A 15973-nucleotide genomic window follows, 5' to 3' on the forward strand; every position below is an offset into this window, starting at 1 on the left:
ATCATATAAATCATCAAACCTAGAGATATGAGTTGTTGACTATGAGTTGGTTATTCATTGATTATACGAAAACGCATTGGTAACTCGATGTTATAAAATGTGCATTTGTGAATAATTCAACAAGTAGTTAGTACAAGCATATCAGTTGATGTTTATCTGTTCCTTCTAGAAATAGAAGTGATATCTGGGCCGCTCGATGATTTGGTTTTGACCTATGTACCGAGCCCGGTCAGAACCTAGTTGGTGTGTTCAATTTAGTTCTATGTCGAAACAAATCGGAGATCGAGAAACAAATGCTGGACAATAAGTAAGACCATGTTTAATGTGTTTGTCCGGCTGATATCATGAGAATAGAGGATTATATGATCACTTATCTTAAATGGCGTATCATCATCATCTCATTTCCGAGAGACTTTGAAAGAGCTACGATTGCTAGTCGGATTTTGAAGTCATATTTACAAATATAGTTATTAGACTTATCCAAGTGGGAGACTGTTGGATATAGTGTCTAAGTCCATAACTTTATTTGGTATGAACTTGACCCGACCCGGCATGGTCCATTTGGGTTGCATGGCATTGCAATACTTGGATAGACTAAATGAGAGAATAAGGCACTTATGATTATTAATATATTATAAGTTTTAATATATTAATAATAGTATTATTTAATTAGTATTTGATCAAGTATTAATCTAGTATTAATTTGGTGATCAAAGTGAGACTAATTAAATATATAGGGTTGATTATGACAATCATCAATTCTTTTATAGTGGATTAATGATCCATGGTTTATGGGTTTGATTATAACCATATGGAGCTCCATGGATAGTCCATGGGAGTTACAAAACCATGGGTCATGAGAAATGAAGAGTCGTGACAATTAGGGTTTACATTTGTAAATCCTAATTATGACACACTATAAGAGAAACCCTATAGCATGCAAAAGCAGCACTAGTGTATTCTTGTGAGGGCATAGCCGATTTTGAAGTGTAGAAGTATTCTCTCTAGTTATTCCAAGGTTGTAGTGTTGTGTGAAGCATTTGAGGCACAACATTTGGGGTGCTAGGCTCACAAAGTCTTGAAGGAATCCAAGCAACAAGAAGGTATGTATTTCTACTAGTTTTTATGTTTTATGTAATCCCCATACCATGCTAGTTAGGAAATAAACTTGAAAAAGAAATTTGCCTGTATATAGAGAAAACATAGATTCAAGGTTATTAGGGTTGAATGTACACTTAGGAAGTGTTAGAATGATCACAACCCAACAACTTTTTCCATGTGGGTAGGCGGAGTGTCGTAGGCACTACTCGTCAGTAACGGGGTGGATGAAGTGCTTGAGTAATGTGAGTGTCCTTTGCAACTACTCTTACGTGGGTTCTGTGTTTTCTCAATCTAGGTCAAATCTAGAGAGTATAGGGTTCCGTCACTCAGAACTTCTAATTTCTTCATTCACTCTTCTCAGCATTTTGCTTATCGCAACTTTCACGTTTCTGGGATATCTGCTGAGATGCTTAATTCGCGGGGTTAAGCGTGAATGGATGGTCGTAGTCAATATATGTCTTTGACTCTTACGAATCAGACTTATTTATCAGTCAAGGGTGTTAACGACTATATTGGTCTAACCGGGATGACAACAAATTTCGGATTTGTGGTCATTTTAGTAGTTCAACCCGCAGTGGTTCACTTGACTCTAGTTCCCGTTTTATGGAATAGGATGAAGGGTGTTACTATGAGGTTCGTGGTAGAGCTCATACTTGGTTAACCAACAATACTTGTTGTATGAAAGCCGTATATAATTGAGGTCAGCAGGATGTTCAGTTGTGCGACTCCACCCCAGACCCACAACCAAACGAGGAAGAGGGAGTAGGGAGGAAGCACACATCTTAAATCTTTTTGATCTAAATTATATACCACTCTTATGCACATACCCAGTTAATGGTAGTCAATCACATGAGTTCTTTCCTCTTGATTCACAAACCTGATTGTGATTTGCTAAGGGTCTGTCTAGGGGATCTACGGACTAGGTTTCGGGTGGTTATCGTCTTCTGGAATACCTGTAGTGTCTTTCACTTCGGGTTCTATCTGTCAAAGATGGGGTTGGTTAACAGTGTGCGGTACCCTACTCAGGGGTAGCTCGGATGGTTTTAGATAAGAGAGACGACTGACGGATCGCATTAGGTTTTATTATAAGGTTCGGAAGAACTTTTATTCGCCGAAATGGCTATGGTGAAATTTCTTTTTACACAACACTTAAGAGCTTACACATGGGTGTACTAAGTCGAACCATGATTGATAGAGGCGTCGAAGTTGGAATACATCGACATGACATAGAATGAGGGTCGATAGGTCCATGTGCCGAACGGGCACACAAGTTCTTGGCGTCTCGGGTTTCGTCCCGTATCACTTTCCTAGATACTTGGATTGATAGAGTTGATGCGGAATTATAGAGGGTCCTGAGTGTTTAGGAATAGTGTACCTTTCATGAATGGATTCTCACGAGGAATTTCTATAATCCCCTAGCATACACTAGTCATGTATAATTAAGGTGGGGAGGACTGTTGACTGAGCGACTCCTCCCTAAATCAACAACCAAACGAGGAACAACAAATGAGGCGGCATCACTCACTCGAGGTCAATCCATCTTAATTATACATGGCCTTATCGTATATACCAAGCTATCATAGCTCTACCTTGTGAAATTTTTAGTTTTATAACAGTGATGTGACTTTTAGTAGAGTTACAGTATTAGATTTACTACAAGATTAGTGTTGTGAACTAGGTGTATTAGAAAAGCAAGTATACGCAGTACGAGGGTCCCTATACTAATGGGGTCTCGCAAAAGATAAGGTTCTGGTCGCACTAGTTCTAAACAGTTTACGAGTCTGATACAACGAGCACTTAGAATACTTTAACGAGGGTCTAGAGTAGTTTCTCCTACAACAGTGATCCTTAGTATCTTCCCATCTGCACCGGAGTTCTTTATTATCAGACAGTCCTTTTTGAGGTGTCCTATATCGCCGCACTGGTGACATGTCTGGTTCGCAGTAGTATTGGTGGTGGGGGTGAGGTACTTAGTCGGAGTTACGTGGACACGGGTGCCCTCCTCGTTCCTCCACTTTGAAAATTTCCTTTTAAAGAGTCCGGATTTAACGCCACCTTTGTGCGTAGGGTTGGTCCCGATGCCAGGGACTTATGAAATGGGTTATACTGGTGCTGAAGGGGCGGGGTTGCCACTTGTTGCTGTTGCATGGCAAGTCTTTGGAGTCGTTTGCGTTCCTTTCGAGCTTGGAGTTTTCGTTTCCTTCTCTCGGCTTTAAAACTTTGCATGTCCGTGACTGTAGCCATTTGTTGGCTTCTTGGATCGGTACGACGATCAAAATTTTCCATTCCTTTGTCAGTGATTGCATTACGGGCATTGAGGTTTGCAAGGGCAGCTGGCACGGCAACTGTTACTGCGGTTTGGGGAGTGGCAGTGTCGATATAAAGGATAGGGGTTTCGTTGTTCGGCTGGCTATCTCTGGATGACGACATGACTCTGTAACACGAAAGACAAGGGGTTCGTGAGTGACCAAGGTCAACTCTAGATTATGTGATTCTGGCTAAGAGAAGAGTTATTATACATGAGAACTCAGCTTATACACGTTATGATATAATGAAGACTGGGCGGATAGTAAAATGTGCGATTCTATTTTAGTTTCACATCCCGACAAGGAAAAGCAACTAAGTCAGCAACCTCACATTTTACTATCTACTAGGTCTTTGTTATATATAACTTGGGAATGTATGAGTGAGGAAATCATACTAATAAACTTCTTACTTACCCTTCATAGTTGAACTAGAATTCCTATTAAGGGTTGTCTTTGGACCTAGATGTATTTCAATCGTTTACCAATGGAGTAGGAGTATGTTCTCGAAGGTTTTACCTACATCCCTATGATGCAGTCCTGGTATCAAGGTAGGGGTATGAGTATCGGAAAGTCATAAGATAGGGGTCGTTCCTACTAAGTTATCTTATACTGGAGAGATTTACTCTCTGGCTCTGGAAAGATCTAAGGACAGTTCGGAAGGAAGACCGCGGGAAGAAAGTCTCATGAAGACTTATGGCTAAACACTCTTAATCGAGGTGTTGGGATCCGCTCTAATCGTATTACTTGCAACGGGAAAAGGCGATTTACCTAACACATAGCATGAGTAGTGTAATCACTAACTCACTAAATTTTATTATTTGATGGGTGTATTATCGCGACTATAACGAGGAAAAGACATTTCTTGGGTTCCATATATTGGCTCCCTCTGTCTACCTCTTATCCTTAACTGGGGGTCGACGTTGGTTTTCTTCGGATAGATACCTAGGGTTCTCCTCTCGTGTGGACATATAGAATTTCTACTCCATCTTACTTCCGATTATGACTATGAATGTCACCACTTCATGATGGATGACTGAAAACCTCGAAAGTTCAGGAAAATTTCCCACCGATGTCCCTAAAAGTTATAGGCACCTGGTGGTTTCAATAGTCTCGCCCTAGTTCATTTATTTCCGAACTGGAAATATTCTCAATGAACGTCGTCTGGGTTCGGATCAACTCTTCTGTCAAGGTTTTCTACAGGGTTCGTGCGAGAATGGAAATGTCTAAAGAATCCTAAGAGTTTATTAACATTTCACTAGGTGATCCATATCGAGTCCTGCTACAATTACCTAGGGTACACAAATTATATATAGCTTAGATCCGGTAGGCCTTCGAATATGTGATTCTACTCTATATCCACATCCCAACGAGGAAAAGGAAGTAGAGCGAAACCACACATTCTTAGTCTATGGGATCCTTATTATATATAACCTTAGGAGTATACCCTCTGTAATCGTAGGTATATCAATAAGGATCTTTATAGTTTTTCACATAAGGTTATCTATGGATCCTAAAATACCCCTATGGTATTTTAATTACTTGATTGGTTCTTAATCTTCTGAATATGATTGTTGGATTAATGTGAGTCTTTTAGTATTCCAAAATACTCCCATAGTATTTTAAACTTTATGTTTGGCTCTAGCATTCCTAGTTGGTAAGTTTCACACCTGTTGCAACACTACCATCACTCCCAAGCACACGTTCATCGCATCTCGAATAAATGTAGTTGATCAGGTTACATTTATTCCAGCTTACGATTACATAACTGCCTAGGTTTGTCGGTAATGGTCAACATCCAAAGACTTTTATTTTGTTCTTTTTGTGATACTTTTTTTTGAGTGTTTAGATTTTGGATGTTCTTATACTTTGGTAAAATATGGTTATATTTTAAAGTATAATTCTTGGTCAGAGTATTTTATCCCAATGTATTTATAGGTTGTATATCTTTTATGAATTGATATACTGAGCTCACTATAAACAATGCTCTGATACCAATCTGTCACACCCCAAAACCGGAACGACGGAAACGTTCTGGGGTGGATGACGTCTTGTCAAGTATCACAACATATGCAGTATAGTAATCAGAGTACAAAAACCATTGCATTAACAGTAATAGTTTTACATAGTTTACATTTCATAGCAACAACAAAGTAATACAAGAAATAATATAGACACAGCTCGGTACTAGGTTGTCTTCGCAATTGCTCCCAGGATGTACCTATTTATCGATGACCTGAGAATACAAGTTATTTTGAAAGCGAGTATCAGCATTTTCATAATGCTGGTGAGTTCATAAGTATTTAATGTCATTTTTATAAATACACATTTTTATTTAAAATAACTTTATGAGAGATAGTAGTTTAGAATATAAGGTGTATTAGTGTCCTTTCCAGAAAATCCTATATTTTCTAAATAAAAGAACTCTTCTACCAAGATTTGATGAGTTCATGTTTTAAAATGAAATTTTCCCCAAAATACTATCCTTATTAAAATACAGTATTGACTTTAAAGGAAAAATAAGTAAAACACAAGTAAAAATACTAGGGGAAAATAACATATACTTCAGCAGTAATATTGCTGACTAAAAGCTATTGAAAACATAGACTCCGGGAGAGTATCGAATAACTGATACGCCTGCCTCAGTCTAATAAATGAACCACAAAAATCCAGACAACATCAAGGGAACGATACCGCTTGCAAAATCTAAAACAAAAGGGTGAATGTGAACTCAAATGTAACCATGTTGAATGACGATAGAGTATCCGATGACCCTCCAGGTCACGAATAGAGGTCGTGGCAATAGAGGTAGTGGCATTATGTCACCGATGGGCCTTACCGGCGCTGACTGTAGCTAGTAGTTTGGGTGTGGGAGTGTCAGCCCCGTACATATCTATACACATGATGTTCGCTCTCCTTCCTGGAGACTCTGGTTACACGGCGTTGAAATAATAAAGCATCGTAGAGGAAATAGTGTGTCACATTCTAAATAGAGAGAGAGAGAGAGAGAGAGAGAGAGATAGATAGATAGATAGATAGATAGATAGATAGATAGATAGATAGATAGATAGATAGAGAGGTAGAGATAGAGATAGAGATAGAGACAGAGACAGAGACAGAGATAGAGATAGAGATAGAGATAGAGATGCAGATAGAGATAGAGATAGAGATAGAGATAGAGATTTAGATAGAGACTCCTAGATATTCCTAAAATAGTTACTAGGGTTCTAGAAACATGAACAATAGAAGAATCCTTGTACTAATCAAGGCGATGAATCGACTGAGAGAGAGGGAGAGAGAGAGAGAGAGAGAGAGAGAGATAGAGAGCGCTTTTATGTCCATATATGTATACATAATATATAATTAAGGTTTAAACGACCTTCAGATGGATATCCGATACCCACCGGACCACATCCCAACGAGGAAAAGGAAATAGGGCAAACTAGCCTTCTTAAGTCCTTTAAACATTATTTATATAACTATATAAATATAGGCATGCACTTAAGAAATAAAAGCATAGAAGAAAACTTTGGTAAAACATAATACTTAACAAATTTACAAATTGGTGTCATTTTGTAAAACAAGCTTTGAAAAGGGTTTTTATAAAACAATTTTTAGTGAAAAAAACGTTTAATAAGTCATTACACTAGATGTCTCTTTAGCAAAAACACTTTGGAAAACTTTGGATAACATTTAATGATCTAAAAAGAGATATTCATCCTTTAAAAAGATTTGAAAACATGATTTAAGAATCTTAGTTTGATTAAAACAGCTAACATGCAAAAGTCTAGTTTGCTATATAGTTATTAGTTGTATCTAAAAACAATTAAAATCATTTAAAAGGTTAATTCAGTGGTATGAACTCACCTGTTGTAAGTGGATCGGATGGAGGTGTCGGTTGGGTGCTCGGTGTCAAGTAAAGACTTGAACACGCTTAGTGACCTATTAACATATGATAACATATGTTTACATACAATTAGTAATTATAATACTAATTAAACACGTATAAGCATTGTAGTGTGCGGAAAACACTTTGGTCAAGTGCTAGGAGGCTATAGGGTTGAAATAAGGGGGTGTATGGCCTAGTTAGGGAGTTTACTCTTCAGGAGTAAACTCTTTATGGATTTTTCGGCCATAAGACCATATCCCCATGAGTTTACGGCTGTAAACTTATGGGTTCTAAAAGGTCTTATATCGCTTGTAGAGTTAGGCTAGGTTCACTTTTAGGGCTTAAGAAGGGTTTAAGGCTCCAAACGAACCACTCAAGGGAGTTCACGGCTGTAAACCTAGAGTTTACCGCCGTAAACTCTCACTTGGTCATTTCCTTCATGAATTAAGATCTTAAATGATAGAGTGTAAAGTTCTATGCATTTTTTCAAGTCAAATGGGGAAGTTAGGGCATCATTTGGCCTCATTTTGGGAGTTTATGGCCCATGGACCAATCCTTGGTGAAGTTTACAACCGTAAACTCCTAGGTCCTTGGTTTCTTTGATGTTTAAAGCCCCTACTTCAATTGTTGCTGATTCTATATATTTTCCCTGGCCATAGGAGGTAATTAAGGGCAAGTTTAACACCTTAAAAGGTGTTCACGGACCATGAACAGGGGTTTACGGTCCAAGAAATTTCTTGGGCCGTAAAATCATGTTTACTACTCAAAATGTAAGGTTTTGGTGTTCTAAGCTCGTATGTGTAAGTCCACAAGTCATAAGCCCAGGGAGTGATTTAGAAGGGTTTTGGGGCTTCAAAACCCCACTTATGGGTGTTTACGGTCCAAGAGTGTCTTGGGTCGTAAACACATGATTTGGCCCCTATTGGATGACTTAAACACGAATTTTCATGTTAAATAAGCTACACAACAAGTTAGGATAGATTACCTACGATTTTGAAGCTCGAAATGGGGGTTTTTGGATCGAAATCGGCTTTGTAGAGAGATAGAGAGTAGAGATATAGTGGAAAAGGTGTAAATGAAGTTCATTCACCCTTTTATAGGGTTTGAGGTTGTGGCTCAGTGGAAACTTACCCGATACTGATGTTAAACAGGGCTTTTGGTCACACCCGATTAAACGGTCGTAATTTGACTTGATTGAAACTAGAATTTTTCAAGAGGAAAAATTGAGGGTGTTACTGATTTGTTTCAACCCTTATGAGGTCATAATAAAGTCCAATTTAATTAACCTATTCCAAAAGGTTAACGGACAATTTAATTACGCGAGGCTTATTAACGGAAGAAGATGTTAAAATGATTGGATAAATTTCGGGTTGTCACAGAGGGTGTTTGGGGCCCGACTTAGCCCGCAGCAATCTTTGCTCTTAAATACTTGAGCCGCTCTTCCATAATCTCCATCATCCCCTCCTTGACGACCCTGAAAATCATTGGGGTAGCATAAAGAATGCCCCTCGTAACCTCGGCTGCGATGAGCTCACACATCCTCTCGTCAATGGGCTCTATAATGTAGCCCGACCAAGATTTGGATCCTGATCCTAATCCCCCTGCTCTATGACACGTCACCAACATTCTGATCTGAAAGACCATAAGACAGCATGATCAAGATATTCAAAAAGGGGATCCTTCCACATCGGTCTCCTTAGTGTTTCCAGATCTAACATTAGTTCAGGTCCAGGTCCTGTGCTTTCAGTAGTATAGCCCTAATACTACCTTTCACAACTACATGTATCTTCCCCAAGGCACTGCCTAATAACTCTAATTCATTCCAAAGCATATCTCACAAACCTCTGTATAACTCAAACCTAGGCTATCCTAAGATTTTCTCCATTCCCATTAATCTAGAACTCAAATCAATCATAACAAGTTGCCTTATTCATGAAAATTATACATAAAACAGGATTGAATATATTGTCGAATAACAGACTCTACCATAGGACCATAAGCAAACACAGAACAGGAAATTAGGCTAAATCAATTATTCTAAGGCTATAAGATCCTAATCGTATAAAATTTTGAAAGAAAACACATAGCAAGATCCATCTGATTATCACATTCCAAATATCAATATAGCATGGCTAACATATTGGAAAAAATACTTACTTGAGCTCGGCCGATTACATGCATTACACTCTCCTTTTTTCTTACAAGAAATCGGTTTTAAGAAGTTTTTAACTTTAAGTTTTCGAAATTTTGTTTACCATTTCCTCAATTTGAGTTCTGACACACCCGAGAGTATGTTGGAATCCCCCAAACCAAGGCTCTGATACCAACTTGTAACGACCCAAATTTCCAATAAAAATTTTCATTTTTATGTACGAAATAATTTCCATAAAATATAAAAATTAAATCACATTTGTTTTCAAAATCCATAACATCAAAAAATTTATTCATAATATCAGTGTATACCTAGTAAAACGACAGAGAGTGCATGTCGCACTATCACGCTACTCTTGCCCTTAGATCCCGAAGTACCTGAAACAACCAACAAACTATAAGCTAACGCTTAGTGAGTTCCCCATAACATACCCACACAATCCGCATAATCATATAACCATATACACCATACAAGACATTCATATAAACATATACGGATGTCGTGGGCTCCCCCAGTGTCTTACACCAATGTGCCATGGGCACCCCCACATGGTTTTATAACCAAGTGTCACCGGCACCCCAATCGTCTTTTCCTGGAATGCCATGCGCACCCCAACATGGTCTGACAACCAAGTGCCATGGGCACCCCCATGGTCTTTACCTAGAATGCCATGGGAACCCCCACATGGTCTGACATCCAAGTTTCATGGGCTCCCCCAGGGTCTTCCATGCAACTACCATAAGACAACTAGCATATCACGTGTGACAACTGGAAAATTTTGGAACAAGCAAGGCCTAAACTTCAACCGTGTACAAGTGAATTCACAATATAACTTTGTTGCAATAAAACTTTGAAAGACGAGAGGGTATTAATTGTATAAGTAAATATGTATATACTTTGAAAACTATGTTCGTAATGACCCTTTAAAAGTCAACAATTTATAGCAAGTCAAGAAAAGTCAAATAGTAAAACATAAATCATGAATTAAGACTTTGCTTTATAGTTTTTAGCCTAGGACCCCACCAACCTAGTGATTTTGGTTGGCCTACGAACGAAATCACCCCTTAGTGAGTAACACTTAAATAGAATTCCCATGTTAGAGACCCCTAGAACCGAAATCACCCTTTAATGAGTGATACCCAACCGAAAAAACCATGTGGGGAAGGCTTGGAACCGAAAACATACTAGAACCAAAACACCACCTAGACTAAAATGCTCCCTAGACCAAAATCATACGTGATTTCAGTCAAACTAAGGAGTTTTCAGCTGGAAAAGAAGATAAGGTGTTGACTTTGTGACGTGATGTTTTCCTCCTTTCCAATACAAAACTATACCCAACATATATCAATGTTAATAACCAACAGTCAACCAAGCAAATATCCCATCACTTTCTTTCTTTATCTAAGGCCGAAATCACCCCTTGAAATATCCACCATTCACATATTACTTTCTGCTTACTCCAAATCCTCTCAAAGAGACAAGTCCAAGCCTCCAAGTAATTCTCCAAGCTTGTTCCTAGAATTTGGTAAATATTTCTTCAAAATCTAGTGTATTTATACACTATCATGTTAGTTTCATTTTGTTTACACATATTATTATGTGTCAAAACTCTTAGGATAATATCAACTTCAAAGAGTTCATCAACCATATTCAAGTGTTTTAGGCTTGGAAATCTTCACACCATCTCCTCAAACAACCCACAAATCCACTCAAGGTGAGTTCATACCCCAACATTTTCGAGTTTTTCATGTTTTAAGGGGGAGGGGGGGACACAAGTAGAACTTGGTTTACCACACAAATACTTGCAATGTTTCATTTTTAAATAAGATATTATTTGCATGAGTTATGGTTGTTACTGGCTTTTATACAAATATTTGTGATATATAAGTTTCCAAATGCAAAACCAACAAAAACCAAATATAATCCAAGTCATTAATCATAAGGAAAGTTATGATTTGTAAAACTACAAGGTGTTTGGAAGCTTTTTACCAAAAATATAGCTTTTCTAACAAAAAGGAGTACATTCTAGTTATTTCACTATTTTGTGGGTTACAACCCAAAAATACAATGTTTTTACCATACATTTTGACATTAGACAAGATAACAACTTTGTATTTATATAAAAGATTATATAAATAGTCTCAACAAACAAACAATATAAACTATAATTGGTATAGTTTGGGAGTCATAAAACTCCACTATCATTTTAGAAGAAACATATAATTTTTTAAAGGTATAATTATTTCATTTACAAGAAAAGAGAGTTTTCAGTTCACATAAATCGGTTGATACTGGTTGTGAGACATTTAGCTTCACCGTACCTACCAGTGTACACATTATGTCCTGCATTATAACCAGAGTCTCTTGTAGGGAGAGTGTGACACTTGTGTATAGATATATACTAGATTGGAAACCACGCACCTAAACTGTTAGCTAAAGTTAGACCGACAGGTCTAGGGCGACAAATATCGCAACAGCTCCGTCGCCTGAAGAACGTCGTTCAGGCAAATAGTCGTATTAGTATGTTTATAATAACTAACATAGGGTATTGAAAAAACATTTGATTTATGGGTTAATATACATTCAAGTAGTTTTATATAAAAATTAAACTGCACAACACCATTTTTGAGTACAGTATTACTTACATTTTTAGTCTTGGGATTTAAGACTTACAACTCATTTATAAAGAAACTATCGGATTTTCTGGAAGTATACACTATCATTTTACTCGAAATAGTTACAAATCCTTCTCATACAAAACATTTATGAACTCACCAACTTATTGTGGACACTTTTAAAATCACTTGTATTCTTAGGAAATCAGTAGACAGGTAACCACACGAGTTTTTGGAGGATTAGCCATCGTCGCATCATGCTAGTTATTTTTGTCATATGCACCTGATATCATATAAACAGTGTTTTGAGAACAATGTAAACTTATTAAATATTCTATACGATGGTTGCAATGCTTTGATCTCTATTTTTCAATTGTTATGATACTATACATTAAGTCATCCGCCCCCAGACGTTTCTACCGTTCTAGTTTGGGCGTGTGACAGATTGGTATCAGGGCATTGTTTATAGTGAACTAAGTATATCAAACCATTTAAGATATATAGCTATAAATACAATAGGGCTAAAACACTCTAACTAAGAAGTATACTTTTAAAATATAACAGTATTTCTCTAAAATGTATACGTACCATGCATACTAGAAACAGTGTCATAATAAGAAAAATATAAAAGTATTTAGATTTGTTAAACACTACGATTAAGCCTAGGCAGTGATATAATCATATCTGGGATAAACATAGCCTGATCAACTATATTTATACGAGATATGACCAACATGTGTTTCAGAATGGTCGCGGAGGGCAACGAATCTAAAACTTACCAACCTTATATACCAAGAAACTATAGAATCAAACATAAGGATTTAAAATACTATAGCAGTATTTTATAATACTATAGGATCATACACTTAAACCCTTCACGTATTTCTCATATCTCTATTCTCGCACACACATCATGGAAGGATTTCACATGCCTGGAGACCCCTATGTCCCTAACCAGGGAAATGGTGGGTGGATCGAAGAGGATCTTGAGGATCTAGTGGAGGAGGAACCCGAAGAGGATCCAGAGGAAGAGGAAGAAGAAGACGAGGAAGAGGAAGAGGAAGAGGAGGACTTAGATGCAGAGTCTGAAGTCATTAATCCACCCTACGTTGCCTGGGTCCCCACAAATCGATGAGCTACCAGGGACCCACGCCCCGTTGGACAGATGAACTGGAGAGGTGGAGCAGGAAGCAACTCCAGCGCTCACCATACGACATGCAGTGAGAGTTCTATAACATCGGCCACGGAGGAATGGTATACAGGGCCCTCCCTTTCATAGTTCAGCGAATCACACCCTTCGTAGATCAGACTAGGGCATCGACAAATCCGATCATGGAGTTAGGAGCCATTGTTGAGGCCACTGACGTACAGACGCGATTTCTGGAGAGGGACTACCCCCGGGTATATCACCTTGTTGACGGTCTTCATGAGGACCTAACCACCACTCAAGAAAAAGTGAGAGAGTACTAGGAGAGGTACTCGGCTCTCGAGGAGATGGTGATTGCAGCTAAGGATTGTATAGCAGAGATACAGGACACCTCGACTTCATCTCATGGCCCACAAGAGACTACCCGCCATGAGTAGGGCTTATCATACTCACATCTTGATTTTGTTTACGCGTAAGTGTTGGTGCTACTCTTTCATGTAGACCTTTTTTAAGGTCAAATTTTCAAAAACTATGTACAAGTACCATATTATCATTGAAATGGTTATGTATTTTATTTCATTGGATGTTGTTATTTGTTAGGTAATTGTTTACTTGTTATATTAAATTTCATTATGAATTGCTTGCAAATTTCAATAACAACACACCAACAGCCATTCCATTACGGTAATGTTCGATTCGTAAACTCTTATCAAAGACTTATCATCATTCCACCTTTAAACTTTATGGCAGAAGTATGCCACCAAGGAAGTCAAACAGGTGCAAGAACAACACACCAACAGCCCCACCGCCACCACCACCTCCACAAATGCATTCTATTGTATTCCAGGCTACCGTAACAGCCAATGTGGCCCAAATCACTAGTAATAGCAACGGAGGCAGAAACAGGTCTGATAGTTACAATTAGGGAGAAAACCAAGGGCACCAGCGGATGTACTCATACAAAGAATTCATGAACTTCAAGCCCTGGATGTATGATGGCAACAGGGGGTCGTTACTTTGAGAAGATGGGTAGAGGATACCGAGTCCATCTTCGAAATCTGCGACTGCCCATACGAGATCAAGGTCAAATATGTCGCATGTACATTTGCGGACTCAGCCTTGTCGTGGTGGAACATCCACGTTAAAACTTTGACTATAGTTGTTGCTAACTCCATGAGTTGGGAGGACTTGAAAGCATCGATGATCGAGGAGTACTGTCCAAGGAGCGAGATGCAGAATCTAGAACAAGAGCGGTGGGAACACTTTATGAAGGGCTCTGACATTGCCACCTACACTACTCAATTTAACGATCTGGCAACTCTGTGCCCGGGAATGGTCACTTCGGAGGCCAAGAAAGTGGAAGGTTACATTTGGGGGCTATCCGCTCAGATCCATGGGATGGTCATGTCCGCCAACCGGAGCACCCTCGACAGTGCCAAGCGTCTGGCACAAACTCTTTTCGACCAGGGAGCTCGTTAAGGCATCATAACCCCTATGCCCGAACAACCAAAAGTAGGTGACAACAACAGGAAGTTTTGGAAAAAAAACAAAGGCCGACCTACTGAAGACCCAGCCAAGAAGCAACAGACGGTGGTTGTCCATGCCATCACCGCCCCTATGCTGGCCAAGTAATATGCGTGAACTCTTCCAAAGTGTGACAAGTGCAACTACCACCACCGCGGACCATGCTGAGAAATGCAACATAGCAAGTGCAACAAGAAGGGGCACACAACTCATTTCTGCAAGGCACCAGCACAAGAAACCACCCAAGCTGCTAAATCCGGGGTGATTCGCGCATGCTACATATGCGGTGAGATGGGTCATTTTAAGAAAGATTGCCCAAAGACACAAAACAGAATGGCGGGAACATGCGAAGGGTTCTAATGATGGGACATGAGGAGGCCATGTGGGATCCCACCGTAGTTATTGGTATGTTTCTCGTAAATAACTCATACGCATTCATACTTTCTGATAGTGGTGTGGAGAAAAGTTTCGTGAACCACCAGTTTAAACATTTACTCAAACAGAAACCCCAACCGCTAAATGAAATATTCACTGTAGAAATGACCAATGGAAGAATAGAAAGCAATAAAGATATATACATAGGATGCACTCTAACTCTAAACAACCATTCCTTCCAAATCGATCTAATCTCAGTTACAATAAGTAGCTTTGACGTTATCATTGGCATGGATTGGTTAAGTCCTCACCATGTCGATATCCTATGTTATGAAAAGGATGTTCTCCTTAATCTGCCTAGCAGCGAAACCCTCGTCATTTATGGTGACAAACCCGACGTGAATCTACAAATCATCCCTTGCATCAACGCTCAGAGATATCTACGCAAGGAATACCACGCCTTCTTAGCCCACATAATGGATGAGAAACAAAAGGTGAAAGACATCAAAGATATTCCCGAGGTCTGTAACTTTCTCGATGTATTTCCAGAAGTCCTTCCGGAGTACCTCATGTATGTGAAGTAGAGTTTAGAATCAACTTAATCACTAGAGCCACCCCCTAACCAAATCCCCATACTGCTTAGCACCGACTGAAATGCAGGAACTGTACAACCAACTGAACGAACTATTGAGCAAAGGATTCATTCGACCGAGCTTCTCACCTTGGGGAGCACTGGTCTTTTTCGTGAAAAAGAAGGATGGATAATTCTGCATGTGCATAGACTACCAAGAACTAAACAAGCTCACTATCAAAAACTATTATCCCCTACCTCGAATCGACGACTTATTTGATCAACTGCAAGGATCA

General features: G+C 38.9%; 1 protein-coding gene across 1 annotated transcript; it reads left to right on the forward strand.

The window, feature by feature from the left end:
• Positions 1 to 15093: 15093 nt before the first annotated feature.
• LOC145010607 (uncharacterized) lies at positions 15094 to 15690 on the forward strand. The gene has a single exon (XM_078969130.1). The coding sequence runs from the start codon at positions 15094 to 15096 to the stop codon at positions 15688 to 15690; it is 597 nt and encodes a 198-aa protein (XP_078825256.1).
• Positions 15691 to 15973: the final 283 nt, after the last annotated feature.

This window comes from Lactuca saligna, chromosome 8, assembly GCF_052625555.1.
Source record: "Lactuca saligna cultivar CGN05327 chromosome 8, ASM5262555v1, whole genome shotgun sequence".
Lineage (NCBI taxonomy): Eukaryota > Viridiplantae > Streptophyta > Magnoliopsida > Asterales > Asteraceae > Lactuca > Lactuca saligna.